This window comes from Zootermopsis nevadensis, unplaced genomic scaffold (genome assembly GCF_977971745.1).
Source record: "Zootermopsis nevadensis isolate Lab colony 2312 unplaced genomic scaffold, Znev_1.0 Znev_ptg000021l, whole genome shotgun sequence".
NCBI classification, from domain to species: domain Eukaryota; kingdom Metazoa; phylum Arthropoda; class Insecta; order Blattodea; family Termopsidae; genus Zootermopsis; species Zootermopsis nevadensis.
In genome coordinates this window covers 721600-740151 of record NW_028259153.1, presented here as the reverse complement: position 1 = coordinate 740151, position 18552 = coordinate 721600, and the positions used below count along the sequence as shown (strand labels likewise).

Genomic DNA, 18552 nt, shown 5'->3' with positions numbered 1-18552 from the left:
TCTTTGTTATGCATTATGATAAAGAAAATTGAACATTAGATATTATTGTGTAAGACTTGAGGTTCTCACAGCGGTGAGTATGAAGATATCCGTCTTCTGGGTTATTGCGCTGTGTAGTCTGGTCGATGTTAACCAACGTTTCAGAGGTCATACTGCCTCCGTCATCGCCCTGATGACGGAGGCAGTATGACCTCTGAAACGTTGGTTAACATCGACCAGACTACACAGCGCAACAACCCAGAAGACGGAAATCTTCATACTCTGATGACGGAGGCAGTATGACCTCTGAAACGTTGGTTAACATCGACCAGACTACACAGCGCAATAACCCAGAAGACGGATATCTTCATTAGATTTTATTAATTATCTTAGAATGAAAGAAAGTTTGAATTTTACAGTGTGAGTAAATCTGTGCGCATGCACGTGCATAGTGTCTCCCAAAATAGGTGAATACACATTACAATACAGAACACTAACCATGTTATAAATCTTCATGTGTTTTATTTATGAGGAGAACCTAGTGTGGTCTACACTTAACAGATGGCGCACCAAATACATTTTCCCATGATTCAGATATCCAAATTGCCGGAGGGTCAACTGAGGTTCGAACAACGCAACTTAATTTTGAAGACGTACTGGAAATTCGGGAATGTGCTTGAAGTGCAAAAACAGTTGACATGCAAATCTGAAACCATGCCTCCAAAATGACTAACAAATACAATAATTTGCGATAAATTTGAAACTTATGGTACAGATTTAACTGCATCTGACTTTCTTGTGGGGGTTACTTGAAAGATGTGTTGTACGGCACAAAGCTATGGTAAGAAATTGAAGGGTCTTGTGTAGCCATCCCAGCAGCAACTTTGGTGGCTGCTTGTGAGTCAGTTGCTCGCCGTTGTCAACCGTGACACGAAGCTTACTGTTGTAATTTTTAACGCCTACACTAGATCGGCTATGAGCCGGGATAGCTCAGTCAGTGCAGTGACTAGCTACGGGCTGGACGACCGGGGTTCGATCCCCGACGGGGACAGAGGATTTTTCCTCTAGCCTCTGCGTCCAGACCGGCTCTGGGGCCCACCCAACCTCCTCTGCAATGGGTACCGGGGTTCTTTCCCGGGGGTAAAGCCGGCCGGGGCGTGATGCTGACCACTCACCCCCATCTAGTGCCGAGGTCAAGGAAGAGAGGAGCTATACCTCCTCTCACCCCAAACGCCTACATGGCGTATAGTGGGACAGCTTTACTTTACTTTTACACTAGATCGGCTAATGCTGACATATGTAATGGTTTAGATTATTAAAATTTATTTCATTCATTGAATGTGTGTATATATCTTTTTGGGACACTATATAAAGAATAATAAGATAAATTCCATCAGCAAACGGGCCTATACAGACATGCATATATACATTTAATCTTTCAGTCCTAGTGGCAAACCCAAAACTTCTACAAGACTACACAGTGCTACAGCCCAGACGACAGTCTTCTTAGTTAATTGATTTCACACATTATACATCGTGTATTTTGTTTGTGATTTCTGTTAATTACTAGTAATTCATAAATGTCTCAACTTTTTACTGTGACTACATGTATACTGTTTCATGCTACATTGCTGCGTACGTGTGCCATCCATCAAAACATTTCCTGTTATGTGTGTGGAGAAAGACGAAATATCCATGCAGTACATGCCGACATCCATTTTTCTTGCAATGTGCTATGAAAATATGCAAAAACTTTTATTTAAAGATAAATTATTAATATTATAATTCCAATTATTATTTTTATGTTTTATCCCAAATAATTTGTTTAGTAATAGTTCGGCTATGGAACAATCCGCTGTCTTTGGGCTGAGATTTCAAGTTGGAATCTCCTATATACAATGCAGGAATGCCAACCATAATTTGCTAGCCTCAGACCAGGTATTAGGTTAGCTCAACCAGGGGGCCCAACTGATAAGGTTTCTAATCTATAGACAGTATGTTTCTACTGTTTAAAAAAATGTATTTGCGGGTCATTTATTAACGAGTGAATAAAACCCATGCACCTACGACTATGGACTATTTATACAGTGACTAGATATTGCCGTAAGATTTTAAGGCAATGTAAATGTCTGTGTCCTAAATACATAAAATGACTGAATCGTGTGCATACCATGAAGACGTGGGGGAGTGGCACTAGATGGAGAAAATTGTTTAGCTTAATGCTCCTGCCAGTTAGAGCCAGAAGTAAAGTACCCATTTGATCAGAGTTTGGGTGGTCTCCAGACTCTGTCTTGACAAAATTACGAAAAGAAGAACACAGCCTGTAATGGGGACTGAACTACCATCCAACCCAAAGCTAGTCACTCGACGGACTGAAGTGTCCTAGCTCATTGATATCCATCTATGACATGCAGTTAGTCACATATAGAACAGATATGATTACATTGCGTTACGGCTGAAATGTCACAATACCTACTTTCATTAGGATCATTTAAACTTGACATCAGACAGATGGGTAGCTCTAGTTGCAGTCCCCAAACATCCTCAGATTACAAATGGATGTTTATGGAAGTCTGGGATTGTACACAGTAAATTCTGTCACAATAAAATGCAAGAGAAATTAGCGATGCACTAATAGACATTACTATGTTAACAACACAGGCAACTGAATATGGCCATTTTCTGGGCTGTTGCACCACGTAGTCTGGTAGATACTGACTTATGTTTCGGAGGAGCTTACTGCCTCCATCATCAGGAGATAGGTAAGCCACACGCAGAAGAGTTCCCCCTCTCCCACTCAGCATGGCTCCCATATCTAGCATAACTTTTCCATCTGGGCTTACTCATCGCCCTGATGATGGATGCAGAAAGCTCCTCTGAAACATCAGTTAAATTGTACTAGACTACATGGAACAACATCCTAGCAGTCAACCATCTTCATACTCACTGCTGTGAGAACCCGTAAACTATGTAGCATCTGAGGTTTACACAGCGGTGAGTCTGGAGATTGCCGTCTTCTAACCTGTAATCTCACGACTACAAATACCTGTGTTATTGTCAGTTGATTCTCTTCTTCAGAAGTAATAGTCAGTACAGGATAACCTGGCTGTCGTGTCCACGTATGCATTATTTTAGCAACGTCTTCATATAATTCAGGTTTTGTTGACAGGAATTTTTCATTCATTGCATCATACAGGTGTTCTTCATTTGCATTTGAATATTGACTGAAATGAGATTAATGTTTTAATATACACTTCTTCAGAAATGTAAGACACAAACTGTGATTGCTGTACATTCTGTGTGTAGCTCTTACACAGCAACAGGCCTTCACAGTCTGGAGTTCCTTACTTTTCCCTTAATGAATGTAAAAGATTTTGCAAAGGTTTTACATAGTTCAACGACATACCGAATTTGCAGGTATCGTTTTAGTCCTTCTTTGAAAACTTCAGTAGTCAGGAAATGCTCCATCATACGAATAACTGATCCAGCTGTAAACAGAAATTCAAACCATCACCGAACTTCTTTCTGTGAGTTCACATTCTTGTTTTTGGTATCATGATGGGATATAAGAGAAGAAATGATTTAGTACGAGGCGCGTCCCAAAAGTAAGTTTCCCACTCGTCCCACAGCTAGCAAACCTTATATTGCGCGAAGCGACTGTGCGTACGTGATAGAGCAATGACGTAGCATGGCGCATGCACTAACGGCACCTCCCGCGTTCTCACAGTAGCATCGTTGCAGCTGTTGAAGATGGAGGTTCTTATTCCAGCTCCCGCCGACTGTGAAGTGCGGTCAGTGATAACGCTAGGCCGCACACGGCTCGACGGACAGCAAGTCTCCTGCAGGAGTTCAGCTGGGAGGTGTTTAATCATCCACCCTACAGCCCGGACCTCGCTCCCAGTGATTTCCATCTTTTCCTACACCTCAAGAAATTCCTGTCCGGTCAGCGTCAGCGTTTTGAGAATGACAGAGAGGCGGAGATGGTTGTCACACAGTGGTTCCAATCCCAGGCGGCAGACTTCTACGACGCAGGTATTCAAAAGTTGGTCCCACGGTATGACCAATGTCTCAATTCCGGTGGCGAATATGTTGAAAAATAGCTGGACACTTGCTGTATCTGTTGCAATAAATATTTCCATGAAATTGTGTTTTGTTTCTGTAAACGGCCCCAGGGAAACTTACTTTGAGGACGCGCCTCGTAACATCACGCCATAAGTCCACAACAGCAGAGAGTAGGAATTTACTGGCATGGTAAAATATGTTAAAAGTCTTAAATAATTCTCTGTAAGAGGCTCTTAAACCCTTTTTGCTGTCCGTTAAGTCTGCCTAGAAAATTATTCCATACAACATAAATGGGAGGGGGGAATTGGTACAGTATTGAAGTATCATTTGAATATCTGGAAGAAAATAGCTGATTAGGAAATATATATTATTCTTATGTTTATAGCCTCCTGTTATTAAAACAGGAATAATTTGAAAAATAATTTACATTCATCCACCTACTTCCTCTATTGAATGAAAGTCATCTGGTTTCAGGTATCTGAAAGATTCTGTCAGGTATTTTAATATTATGATATTCAAGAGACATACAATCATATGGTGGTTTCACGTAACAGTCTGTAATCAGCAGCCTAAATATATATATATATATATTTTATTTTTTTAGGTGTTCTGTCTGACGACAGGTCCATATGAACAGGATCCTTCCATCCTTTTCTCGGACTGGGACCTGTTCATATACGTTCATGGCAGATGATCCAGAAGTGGTTTGCCATTGCCTTCTTCTGTGTGTGAATGGAGTAATTGTTGGGATGCCACGGAGGAAAACTCCGTGTTGCCTAGACCACGGCCTTGCCCAACACAAGTTATAAATTCGGGCACCGCCGGGAATCAAACCCGAGACCTCAGGATTACAAGGCCAGCGTTCTAACCGCTAGACCACCGTAGCCTAAATATTAGATGGAAAACAATTTCAAAGTACTGAAGTAAACCATAATTTTTTCTGGTAAGTAAATACCTTTTTCGTAAGAGATGGTGTCAAAGATGGACCTGATACTGTTTGGACTGTCAACAAACTGAGTAATTGGATGTGACGTTGACAGAGCATCAGCGGCGAGGGCAGACTGAAGATCCCGGACCACAAACTGTTCTCTGAGTCGCCAATCTCTTTCCACCTATGACCATATTAATGATGATTTATTATTTGAAAACAAGCCAGTAAAACAACAGACACATTAATGTTTATAGCAGATTGTTCAAAATTATCATTTGCTCTATTTCCCTCGAGTTATCACAGACTATATTCTTAGTATAACATGACTAACAGAAATCTCTGTCTCAGTGAATCTTATGACAATAGAGTGTGATTTCCATATTATGATAAATCTTACCATATCTGTAGCGAAAGACTCGAAGTATGTAGCAAATCCCTCATTCAGCCACAAATAATTCCACCACTCGGGACTTACTAGATCACCGAACCACTGATGTGCAAATTCATGGGCCACCACCGTTGCAATCTGTTGCTTGGTCCCTGCAGTGGCGTGATCCTTATCATACAAGATAATCCTCTCCCTAAAATTTGAAGAGATAATTTATGTTCAATTATGGACCGAAAAAAATTGCTATTTATAACAAAAGTATGACATAAACATAATGTTGCAAGAGGATCATGACGTACAAATGGATTGATTGGTATCTGATTGACAGACATCTGTATCTTATTATGAACTTTGTTAGGGGCCATGCATAGCAGTCAGTTCATTTTGATAGCACCACTTACCAAGACACAGATGTGTTGATGGCTAGAATATTTATTTCCTTCTCAAAAATTTAAAGCACATTGAAACCATTTCTCAAATTATTAAAATACTTGTTTTAGTTGTTCTGATATTTGTACACAGCAGGGGTTCTTAAACTTTTTTGTGTTACCCCCTTGGTTATTAATGCCCCCCCCCCCCCCAATTCTACTGCCTTATAATAAACTATTCAGTACAACATACAAGAAGATGAACCTATATGTGTGCAAATATTCTAAAAATTTACCTGAATGTGCTTACATCTCTGAACACAGAAGATCGAATCCAAGTTTGATATCTGACAGTCCTGCTCTCAGATTGACATTCGCAAGGCGTATGCGATAGTTTGACTTGATGCACGTTAACGCAGAGAATACTGATTCACAGAGATAGGTGTCGCAGAAGGCAAGGGAACACGAATTTGGCAATTCTGCCACAACCGAGTATTCATTTCTAATGGCTAACTAAAAGTCACACACACGTTTATTAAAAAAAAAGATAGTTGAACAGTCTTATCACTTACAAGTTCAGCTGACTTTCCTTGACGAGCAGTTAATGAGAGGCGTGTTGTTTAATTTGTCTACGGAAACATTTTAGCGTTTCCATTTACAACTTCTTGTTTCCAAATTAAATGTACGAAATTAACATATTAGATTTTTCACTTTGGTCAAATGTATTTAACTCAATGAGTTTTTCGATAATATCAGTTAGATAAGAAAGGTTTCTAAGCCAGTTTTCATTGTGGAACAAGTCTGATAATGTTGGGCTGTCTTCCGTAAAAATGTCTCTTCTTTTAGTTCGAACAGTCTTCACAACACTATGGTCTTGCAAACTTCTTAAAATAGTCTTCATGCACCCGATTCTCAAAACTACTAAGCACATACGTAGAAGTTGGCCTAAATTGGAAATGTTGGTTGATTCAAGTTGAATTCCAAATTTTGGGAGTTTTTAAGTTCTTTCTGCCAACAGTTAGCACATGTCATCACCAGTCTGTCTTATTTGCTTGATGACAGTGACTCTTGACAGAGGCACAAATTCTTTTTCATCGGCATATTTTTTTCCCACGCAATAGTTCCGAATTTGAATTGTTGCGGGCATTATTTTGGTAATGTTTGTGCTGTTCTATCAACACTTTCTGCCGGCACAGGATTTTCAATTCCTTCTAAAAGAACTTAATAGCCTTGTTTTTAAATTCAGCGCGCTTTTTAATCACGTGTCTTTCCAATTTAACAAGTTGCCAACATTTCGAAGAGAATCAAACATTGTGGGCGTTGCTCGCCATCAATACTGGAATGTGTAAAGTCATAGATGTCTTCTGGGTTGTAGCGCCGTGTAGGCTGGTAGAAGTTTACCGACGTTTCAGAGGTCCTCGCAGCAAGGACCTCTGAAACTATAAAATCACCACACTGGACTGGATGAGAGTGTTGAGTCCACAGACAAAGTTCTGCAGGGTTGGGTTATTACCCGTGGATATATTCCTAACATTTCTGGGAACGGTTCGAGAATATAATGAAAAGGCTAGATGGCTATGAAGGTGAAACAACTACTGGAATAAGGCTACCGTAGAACCGTAGAAATGGGTTGGCAAAGAAATATTGCCATAGTGAGAAATTAATGCCCTATCACTGGCCATGTTACTGCAAACAATGGAATGTGTTATGAATTGAGTGCATCTAATGGGTGTTATTTTTAAGAAGTAACTTTGTTATAATGTTCCTCAGTAATGGCAAACACTTGTTTTTCAAGATGGCTGCCTTCTGGGTTGCTGCGCCATGTACTCTGGTAGCAGTTTACTTCAAACTCACATCCATGAAAACCTCAGATACTACACTTACTCTAAAAATTATGATTAAACACTACCCCATTCCTTATAAACAATTGAATTTTTAATTGTATCCCTAATTTGACTCATGATATGTAGTTGCCATTTTGTGTTTAGATTATCAAGAGACATCATGCACATTATGAACCCACTACGATCTTACCTGTATGTTGTAAGACCCCAGTTTTCCATTGCTCCAGCTGAAAAATCAGGCACGGCTACTTCATCCATTTTGGGCATTGGGTATTTGAAATCCAACAGAAACTCTTCTATGGCATGGAGAAGGGACGGTCCAATTTCAAAACTATACTGTGCTTGTTCAATGGCTCCTTTTCTTGCCCATACTTTGAAATTTTCTGTGTCATTTTCCAAGGCCACAAAGTCTGACACTATGAATGCAATCAAGTACGTGGGCATGACTCGTGTTGTTTCAAAGTTATCATACAATTGATTCCCACTGTAAAATATAATTTTAAAATAAAATTTTGTATGTACAACTTAGTTTAAGCCTTTGCCACACTTAAAGCAGTGGAATGTTGCAGAGTCAAATAACTCGTCACACATAACGTACTGCCTTTGTGTTGATTTAAAGTAAAAGGACTGCTAGTGACAGGATAGGACAGAATAACATAAAATTAAAGTTATTTATAACACTGAATTTTGAAGATAAATTTTCCACTTAATCTAATATAATATTGGCATCAGCAGGAAAATAACTTAAAACAGATGGACACTAATAGCGCTTTATGGCAGAATAATAGAAAACAAAGTCAACAGTGGATATCGTTATATAAGCAACATCATATATGCAGAATTCCAGGGTAAAATAGAAGAAACAGAGTCAAGAATCATTTACGAGGTGCGATCGGAAAGTTTCAAGACTGTGTCAATAGAGGGCGAACTGGATGTAGTACGAGCTTCTGCCGCTAGGGGGTGCGGCCTACATTCATAGTGAATCAGTGTGCCAGCCGGCATCATCAAATTAGCATTTGTTTCTTAGTTACGGGCGTTTTGGTAGTGCATTACACCGACCCTCCTGCGATTTCGGAATGGCGTGTGCATCAAATTTTGCCAAAGACTCGCCAAAACGGCTACGGAAACCTATGAAATGCTAAAGCAAGCATTTGGGGAGTCCGCATTCACGTTTTAAAAATGGCCGAACCTCTGTCGATGATGACGAGCGTTCTGGACGACCATCTTCGAGCACAACGCCCGAAAATGTTACGAAGATCGACGTCGTACCATCAACGACTTGTGCGACATTGTTGGGATAGGCTATGGGACCTGTCAGCTGATTATAAAGGAAGAACTCCACATGCGACGCCAAGGCTCCTGTCTGAGGACCAGAAGCAGAATCGACTTGACTTCTCGTTTGTCAGGAGCTCAAAGATCTTGCAAGAACCGACCCCAACTTCCTTTCTAAGCTCCGTGTGACTTCGTCCTCTTCCCAAAGATGAAAATTCAGCTAAAGGGAAGGAGATTTGAGACGATAGAAGAGATTCAGGCAGAATCGCAGATGGTGCTTGACAGGCTGACAAAGAAAGATTTCCAGGGATGCTTCCAGGCTTGGCAGCGGCGCTGGGATCGTTGTGTTCACTCCCAGGGGAACTACTTCGAGGGTGATGGATGAATTTAATACCTGAGATAAGTGTACGGGTTTTTATAGGCGCAGTCTAGAAACTTTCCGATCGCACCTCGTATACATAACTACCATTCCTTATTACAGCTGTTAGTCTTTGTTCTTAATGTTATTTGTCAACATTCCCAACCCACTACAACATCAAATTGGTTTTATTGTGTTCTATATTCTGATTTAAATCTATTTCAGCCACTATAACATGTCACTTGCTGTTTTCTGTTTTGGACGTTAGCTGGTTTCCACCTTATATGAGAAGTATGGTAGCGGAAAATTGTACACCTAATATGGTCAGTCATCAGTCTACTCTTGCACCAAGAAATCTTCAAATCTTATGATATTGGTGGCTGATTACATTTAGACGTTTAGTCTGAATAGAGAAACTAAAATAATCTAATAATTATAAAAAAGTAAAGCCGTCCCATTATACACCACATAGGCGCTTTGGGGGAGAGCGTATCTAGCTTTATCATTTGGCTAAGTTTGCTGTGACAGACCAACGTGGACCACCATGTTTCTTTTCTAAATTACGCCATTACCTTCACCAATAAATTCAGACACATGGACATGTAATTATAAAAGAGAGAGATATTCAGCTCCTTCCTAACAACAAACACTTGAGGCAGATGGGTCCATGTCCTGATAGTGGGACAAGAAGGATGACCTCAAGATCTCCTTCCCTTCTCCTATTTTCTTCTGTTCTCATTATGATTTACCACGTCTTTTCTATTTCACGCAGTTATTCTCCTTCCGGGCTCATGGATTTATTAAATATTAAGGCTTATTATATATATTGAGCTCCTGCCTCACCAGCAGGAATCTTTTCCGCCTTTGTGGTATAGTCCCATGATTTTGGCGTGACTTCCAACTTATGTGTCTTGGCAGAGAACTGAGAAATAAGGGTTGAGTGGATGCTTCTTGCTACCCCTATATGCAAATGTAGGTTCAGAGCCAGAACACAGTCACCATTTTACACAGTTCCCAGAGCACTGACTATAAGTTAATATAAACCATGTGGCACTGGGCTCTTTGGAATGGATATTCCTTCCCCACAGCCAAGATTGAACGCAAACATTTTGGACTCTTACTGGGTTTATATTCTCACCCTCTCATAATTCTGAATAACAGTGTTATGTTGATTGTTCCATCTGCCAAGTTTCTTTGCCATCTTGACAGCATCTTAAGGTGGCGACTGACTTGTAACATTTACTTGTAATGTAACATTCGCGGCGAGCATGTTACATTACACCACAACTGGTGAGGCGTATCGAATGCTCGTTTTGAACGCTCGGCTCGACTGTGCTCATGTGTGCTCCATTCATTTCATTCAATATGTCGGACGTGGAGGTTGTGTTATCTTTGTTTCATTTAATACGCTACTCTTATCTAAAGAACTCGTGAATGCTCGTTACGACGCCGCTTGACTGACTGACTGACTTGTAATGTAACACTCAAAGGGATTCGCGAAAAAACCGACAACACGATGGAGCGCCCGCGAGCGTGAGCAGCTCGCATCGAGCGGCTCCGTTCGCTGTCTTCACTTGTGTAATGCTCGATTTGTAACACGTTACATTACAGGCAAATGTTACAAGTCAGTCGCCACCTTAAGTCATACCTAGTCAAAGTACTTGAATCCTAATTGCCATGAATCCCATAATTACCAGAGATCCAGAGGAATACGGTTTTTCATTTTCTGTTTTGCACAGAACAAAAACACAAAAATATCTGCCTGGAGCACTAGATAACTTCTACTCTGGTCTCATTGCACACACACACCAGCCCCAGACTGGAAAATATGTGTAAGTAATTTGTTGGTAACAAGTACTTAATTTTTAATAAATTACCTAGTACCTATACTTAGCACAACAGGTACTTTCATTGGTTAATATTTTATCACATTAAATACTTACTCATTTTTTCTTGGCATGTTTGATATTGCCTGGAGATTACGTTTTCTTAGTATGCTAATTTCAAATGTGGCTTTGAAAGCTGGTTCATCGAAACAAGGAAAGGCTCGTCGAGCATTCCCTGGCTCAAACTGCGTTGTTGCTAGCCACCTACAGGAACAAAATAGTATGTGTTATTTGTGTTCTTGAGAAGCATTATGACAATTGAAAGCATTGTTCTGTGGTCATGTCAATGGTATGTATAACAATTTCATTTTTGTTTGAAGTAGCACACACTATTAAGTTCAATTTTAATGAGCTCCAACACACAAGTATAATATTATACATGCATGGCCACATAAAAATTGATTCATTAATTTATGAACTTCATACATTTCACCATCTTCTAATTACGAGGCGCGTCCTCAAAGTAAGTTTCCCACTCGTCCCACAGCTAGCAAACCTTATATTGCGCGAAGCGACTGTGCGTACGTGATAGAGCAATGACGTAGCATGGCGCATGCACTAACGGCACTTCCCGCGTTCTCACAGTAGCATCGTTGCAGCTGTTGAAGATGGAGGTTCTTATTCCAGCTCCCGCCGACTGTGAAGTGCGGTCAGTGATAACGCTAGGCCGCACACGGCTCGACGGACAGCGAGTCTCCTGCAGGAGTTCAGCTGGGAGGTGTTTAATCATCCACCCTACAGCCCGGACCTCGCTCCCAGTGATTTCCATCTTTTCCTACACCTCAAGAAATTCCTGTCCGGTCAGCGTCAGCGTTTTGAGAATGACAGAGAGGCGGAGATGGTTGTCACACAGTGGTTCCAATCCCAGGCGGCAGACTTCTACGACACAGGTATTCAAAAGTTGGTCCCACGGTATGACAAATGTCTCAATTCCGGTGGCGAATATGTTGAAAAATAGCTGGACACTTGCTGTATCTGTTGCAATAAATATTTCCATGAAATTGTGTTTTGTTTCTGTAAACGGCCCCAGGGAAACTTACTTTGAGGACGCGCCTCGTATGACGCCCTGCATTTAGGTTAGGTTGGTCAATATACTTACACTGTGTCACCATTTTCATCTTTATACGAACTCCTGTAGAATCCATACATGTCAACTCGGTGGTATCCTAAATAATTTATTGTAATGATGTACTCCTCATTTGTTTTGAATGTTTCTTCCACATCTTCATTTTCAACCTTATTAATTCTTATGGTACAGAAATGAGTGATGTTATCATATTCATGATACACAGCAATGTCTGTTTCAGTGTTGATTCTGTTAACACTTATAGTGTTAATAGACAAGTCATTATAATGAAGAGTAATGCTATCGGTTTCTTCAATTATTTTCACTCTGATCTGTACCTCTCCAGTAAAGGTTCTAGGATCTAGATCTTCAATAAGAGGATTCAGTGTAATTTTGTAATGAACTGGTTTTACATTAGTGGGAAGACGATAATCAGTTACACTGGCTCTGTTGTAAGATGATACTGTTTTATCTAATAATGGAGATCCAGAAGCGTTGGTGATTACTACTAGGATCTGCAGAAGCACTGTGGCAAAGGTCACTATTTTCCACTGCATTATTGGGATGAAGTACCCGTCCCCTTCGTCTTGATACTGAAAAGAAAAATTATAAGTATTACACAGAAATATTATAAATATACAAACAAATGTGGTCACTCAAGTGATGACAAATGGACAATTCTAGTAAAACTCCTTCACACAGATTCCATCAACAACTAACACCTAATATATATGTAAGTGGGAATGAACTTCTTATTCTCAGCTACACTATGTAATTTTAAAATAAACATTGAGCACAAGGTTTTAAAGTATTTCGATATACTGACTTAAAATGTCACAATTAAACTACTGATTTCACATTTATAAACAGTCGAAAAGCATCTCGATATAAATTTTTACGTATTTGTAGGTTGATTATAACACTATTTCACAGTGCAGTTTCAAATACACATATTTGTGCTTCATTTGGAAATTCTATGTAGCTAAATACTTTTGTTCATGATTTTCTAGAACAATTTTGGGTTTTGCTTAGGCAAGGGTTTATGTCATTTTCTGGCATGCTAATATGTGCCTACTCTGATTTTTTGGTTCATTTCACTGTACCTTTATCATTCGTGTTTTTTGCTGTTATGGTATCAAGCCTGCTGTGTATTTGCATTAGTTTCTTGTCATTTACATACCAACATTTATTATGAATAAATAAACAGCATGTCCCTTAAAACGTGCTTGTTTGAGTGAAGATAATATAGTATGATAACTATATCTGGAACAGGATTCAGATGAGAAGATTTTAGATAAGGGGTCAACAGTTTGGAACATACATTTTTTTTTTTTTTACAGATTGAAAAGAGAATTGATTAGGACAGCTTGCGGATGATATAATACATGATGAATGGAAGTTGTATTAGACATGTATACGGATTTACAAGACCCAATGTTATGTTGGCTCATAATGTAGAAGTACTTGATATAAAAGATTATCCTTATTCCAGTGAATACACAACTCTTCCTCACATAGTTATTGGAGGAATGAAATCTGTACTGTTGTCAGTATTAAATCTTGTAAGCAACTAGCAGATTACCTAGAGCGATGAAAGTTTTCAACAAACCTATTCTCTATAGCAGGCATGTGTTTAGTTTGTTAGTTACATAGTCATAGTATGTGTTTCTACATTCTTATACTGAAAACCATTTTCATGAAAATACATATCTTAAAATTAACTACCATGCAAGAACATATCCAATTGGGAAACAATTATTTTTTTGAAGATTTCTGTCTTTTGGGTTATTGCGCTGTGTAGTCTGGTCGATGTTAACCAACGTTTCAGAGGTCATACTGCCTCCGTCATCAGGGCGATGAATATTCATCGCCCTGATGACGGAGGCAGTATGACCTCTGAAACGTTGGTTAACATCGACCAGACTACACGGCGCAACAACCCAGAAGACAGAAATCTTCATACTCATCGCCCTGATGACGGAGGCAGTATGACCTCTGAAACGTTGGTTAACATCGACCAGACTACACAGAGCAACAACCCAGAAGACAGAAATCTTCATACTCTGATGACGGAGGCAGTATGACCTCTGAAACGTTGGTAAACATCGACCAGACTACACAGCGCAACAACCCAGAAGACAGAAATCTTCATACTCTGATGACGGAGGCAGTATGACCTCTGAAACGTTGGTTAACATCGACCAGACTACACAGCGCAACAACCGAGAAGACAGAAATCTTCATACTCTGATGATGGAGGCAGTATGACCTCTGAAACGTTGGTTAACATCGACCAGACTACACAGCGTAACAACCCAGGAGACAGAAATCTTCATACTCTGATGATGGAGGCAGTATGACTCCTGAAACGTTGGTTAACATCAACCAGACTACACAGCGCAACAACCGAGAAGACAGAAATCTTCATACCCTGATGACGGAGGCAGTATGACCTCTGAAACGTTGGTTAACATCGACCAGACTACACAGCGCAACAACCCAGAAGACAGAAATCTTCATACTCTGATGACGGAGGCAGTATGGCCCCTGAAACGTTGGTTAACATCGACCAGACTACACGGCGCAACAACCCAGAAGACAGAAATCTTCATACTCATCGCCCTGATGACGGAGGCAGTATGACCTCTGAAACGTTGGTTAACATCGACCAGACTACACGGCGCAACAACCCAGAAGACAGAAATCTTCATACTCATCGCCCTGATGACGGAGGCAGTATGACCTCTGAAACGTTGGTTAACATCGACCAGACTACACAGCGCAATAACCCAGAAGACAGAAATCTTCATATTCACCGCTGTGAGAACCTCAAGTCTTACAATTATTTTTTTTGTAATTCTGAAATGGCTTCAAGAAAACTGAAAGCCTGTTTAATATCAATCCAGTTGAGAAACATTTCTTGATTCTGAATTCAGTGAAGAAATTGAAGTACCAAATTGCATTCCAAGAAGCATGGGAGATTTTATTAACACAACAGGCTAAACTGAATTTTTATCTTTATAACAGAGAGATAAATCATTGATGACATTGCTTAAATACACAAGATGTTTCACTGATATCAAGAAAATGATTCAAAATAATATAAATATAATTGTTTGTTTTATATTATATAGTAAGTAGGTAGGCTCCTACATCTTAATCTATCTCTTTACATATCTTAATCCAGCTTTCAGCTCAAAGGAATGAAAGCTGATAATATCAACAAAGTAATAAAATTAAAGATTAAATTGACAACCTTCAAGACATAACGCTATTTTCTTCTGTCTTAATCATGTCATGACTTGGCATAGTCAAAAGATAAGTACCTGATACAATTTATTAGAAATTATGAAATTTGAGTAATTTGGTACTGTCACTTTTACAGCATTAAACTAATTGAAGCCAGATATAATAAGACCTTCAGAGGGAATGTTTGCTAATCATGATTATAAGTTATGACAACAAAACAAAAGAAGAATTTGATTGGGGATTTTGAATTGGAACGTAAGATAGAATAAGTTTATCATGGTATTTACCAAAGTGATGACGAGAGGGAGATATTCCTCGACAATTATTAAAGTCAGTCTCACCGCCCTTCTTATGAATTGGTACAATAATAGATTTGTTCCATTGTTAAGCCATTTTCTCCTTATTCCACACAGAGCAAATAAGTTTGTGTTCATTGGAACGCAATGTTTCACCTCCTGCTTCGATCAATTCAGCTAGAATCTGATCAGTATCCTGGGATTTATACTTTTTCAACTTCTCGATAGCAGTCTCCACTTCGATAAGGCTAGGTTCTGGCACTAATGGCTCAGACGTATGTATATTTATCTGCGTAATATCATAAATCCCGTGAACATTTAACACCTGGTTAAATACATTTTACCACCTTTTCAAAACCCTGTGGAGATATGCGAGCAGATAACAACTCTCATCTTTGATAATATTAACTCTAGGTTGGTAACCTTTCTTAAATTTATTTTGCTTCTGTATAAATCTCTACTATTTTGATTTCTATAATTAGTTTCGAGTTAATTAATTTTGCTTCTCAGGTATTCCCTTTCTTCACACCTTAAATTCCGCAAATTATCTCCTGGGCTGAGATTTTGATATTGTCCCTAATACTTTCCGAAGCACTATTAATGTTCAAACTGTCATCCAAGTTCTCTAAAGCCAGAAATCTATTGGGGATTTCTAACTAGTACATACCCTTAACTTCTACATCATTGAATTTCTTCTAATCAAATCTTTCTAAACCAAACTTTTTCCAAGATTGTTTACTTACTCAAAGTCTCTCCCTTAATTCTGCCACTATCAGGTAAATGGTCGGAATCACAGTCCGCCCTTCTGAAAGATCTGACATCTAATATAATGGAGTGTCATCTTTTGCCCACTAAAAGATGATCTATCTGATTATGTGTGACTCCATCAGCAGATGATTATGAATGTCATGGTGAGAGAATGTTGTGCTTCTGAATGTTAGATTTTTTGAATTTGTAAAATTTACTACTATGATCCTATTATCGTCACTAACTTCATGTAGACTTTCCTTACCAATTATCAGTTCAAAAATGTCCTCCCTCTCTACCTTCACAGTGAAATCTCCTAGCAAAATTTTTGTATGGTACCTACGTAACTGGTCAAATACTTGTTCTAATTCTTCGTACATTTGTCCTTTGTGTCATCATCCTATCCTCAGTTGGGGCATGCACATTCAGAAAAAGAAGGCCACACACAAAAAATGTTCCTCTTGAAGAGACAGAATAGGAAAAATTATAGACTTCTTCCCGTTTTGAGAAATTGGCGCAGTCATATCCAATGCAGCTTGTCTCTCAAATAAGAAGTTATAAAAGTACAAGAAATATTCCTGGGAATAAGATTGATTTTTACTATTTAGATAATTTGGAACAGGGATATTGAAAATATTTTTAAAATACTGCATTACAGAAGAAATGGTAAACATAAAAAATGTTCCTCTTCAAGAGATAAACACAGAACAAATTCTTATATTCTGTTTGTAAATTAGGCACAAGGGTGCCCAAATATTTGATACATTGAGACTGTCAAATAAAATTTCTTTCCTTATGAAATTTTAATTTCAAGCATGTGAAGATTATTTACAGTGCATCTTATAAAACAATATTTTAGATTTCCAATTCAATTTTAACTGACATCACTAGGTAATAATGCTGTAAGAGACTATTATTAACTGCACAGTCATAACACTGTCTTGTGTTTGGATTCCACAGGAAGAAAAATAACTTGATATGTTAAGCAATATAAACAATGATAAGACTGGGTTAGGTAAATACTTCTCAGATCAATAGTTCAAGTGTGGGATTTGAGGTTTTCATGGTGGTAAGTCTTCTGGGTTGTTGCGCCATGTAGTCTGGTAGAAGTTTACCAGCGTTTCAGAGGTTGCCCTGATGATGGAGGCACCAAGGATGTCTGAAACGTCGGTAAACTTCTACCAGACTACACGGTGCAATAAACCAGAAGACGGCAATCTACAAAGTTCTCAAGTTTCACTTCTTTATCACTTACCCATGGGAAGACATTTATTAAATGTCCACAAAGTACATTTTGATACTGCCAGCCTTACATCAAGTTGTGTGACTTTGAATATTTGTGTACAATAATACTATGAAACTGATTATTCGACATTCTTCTACAAAATGTTATGAAAAATAACTTTTTAAAACTTGTATTACCATATTTCAAGTTTGTAACTTAAAATCATCAAGGGTAACAATATCCTGCATATTGATATTTGTTGAAAATGTATCACATGTATGAGAACAAACCACAAAATGTTGGTAAAGAAACTTCATAATGCAAGGCAACTTGGACCGAGATTTAAATGGAAGAAAATATCAAAATATACTTCAGGGAACTGATTTTGATTATATAAACTGGCTCATACTAATGCAACTTATTTTCCAGTATTGGATTTTGCAAAATTCAGCTCACTAAACGACGCTACATTATGTTTTTACAACATTAGACCTTTGTACTTTTCAGTATTATGCCTCAAGATTTAATATTTCCAAAATTATCTTATTTAGTTCCAACAAAAACCTCAAGGCTTATAAAAAGAGACTTCATTTTGTAAAATATGGCTTGGAATGACTCATATAAAACTAGTGGTTTGTGAAGAAGTTAAAAAACTTTTGTTTTCTCAATAAAATATATCTCAAAACACATCTCTCGTGGTCCAATTTACCCCTATTTTATTTTATGAGTAATACTAAGATTAAAGGGTAAATTTTTCATACCTGTTAATTAGTGCTGAAGTGTTCAAATCTGGAAATCCATTGAACTTAACAATGGGCAGCACTGGAATACACAGAGTTCTATCAACATACAGTCTTTTCTTCATATATTTTATCTCTTTC

General features: G+C 38.6%; 1 protein-coding gene across 1 annotated transcript in view; it reads right to left on the bottom strand.

Moving 5' to 3' along the window:
• LOC110838614 (aminopeptidase N) overlaps window positions 1-18552 on the bottom strand; it is a 38073-nt gene that overhangs the window by 13785 nt on the left and 5736 nt on the right. The window contains exons 4-11 of the mRNA XM_087352932.1: window positions 18433-18493; window positions 12188-12747; window positions 11146-11292; window positions 7763-8056; window positions 5370-5553; window positions 4997-5153; window positions 3386-3467; window positions 3026-3203 (exon numbers count right to left, since the gene is read on the bottom strand). Of these exons, the coding sequence (XP_087209058.1) occupies window positions 3026-3203; window positions 3386-3467; window positions 4997-5153; window positions 5370-5553; window positions 7763-8056; window positions 11146-11292; window positions 12188-12711 (1566 nt within the window). The 5' untranslated portion in view covers window positions 12712-12747; window positions 18433-18493. The remainder of the gene's footprint in view (window positions 1-3025; window positions 3204-3385; window positions 3468-4996; window positions 5154-5369; window positions 5554-7762; window positions 8057-11145; window positions 11293-12187; window positions 12748-18432; window positions 18494-18552) is intronic.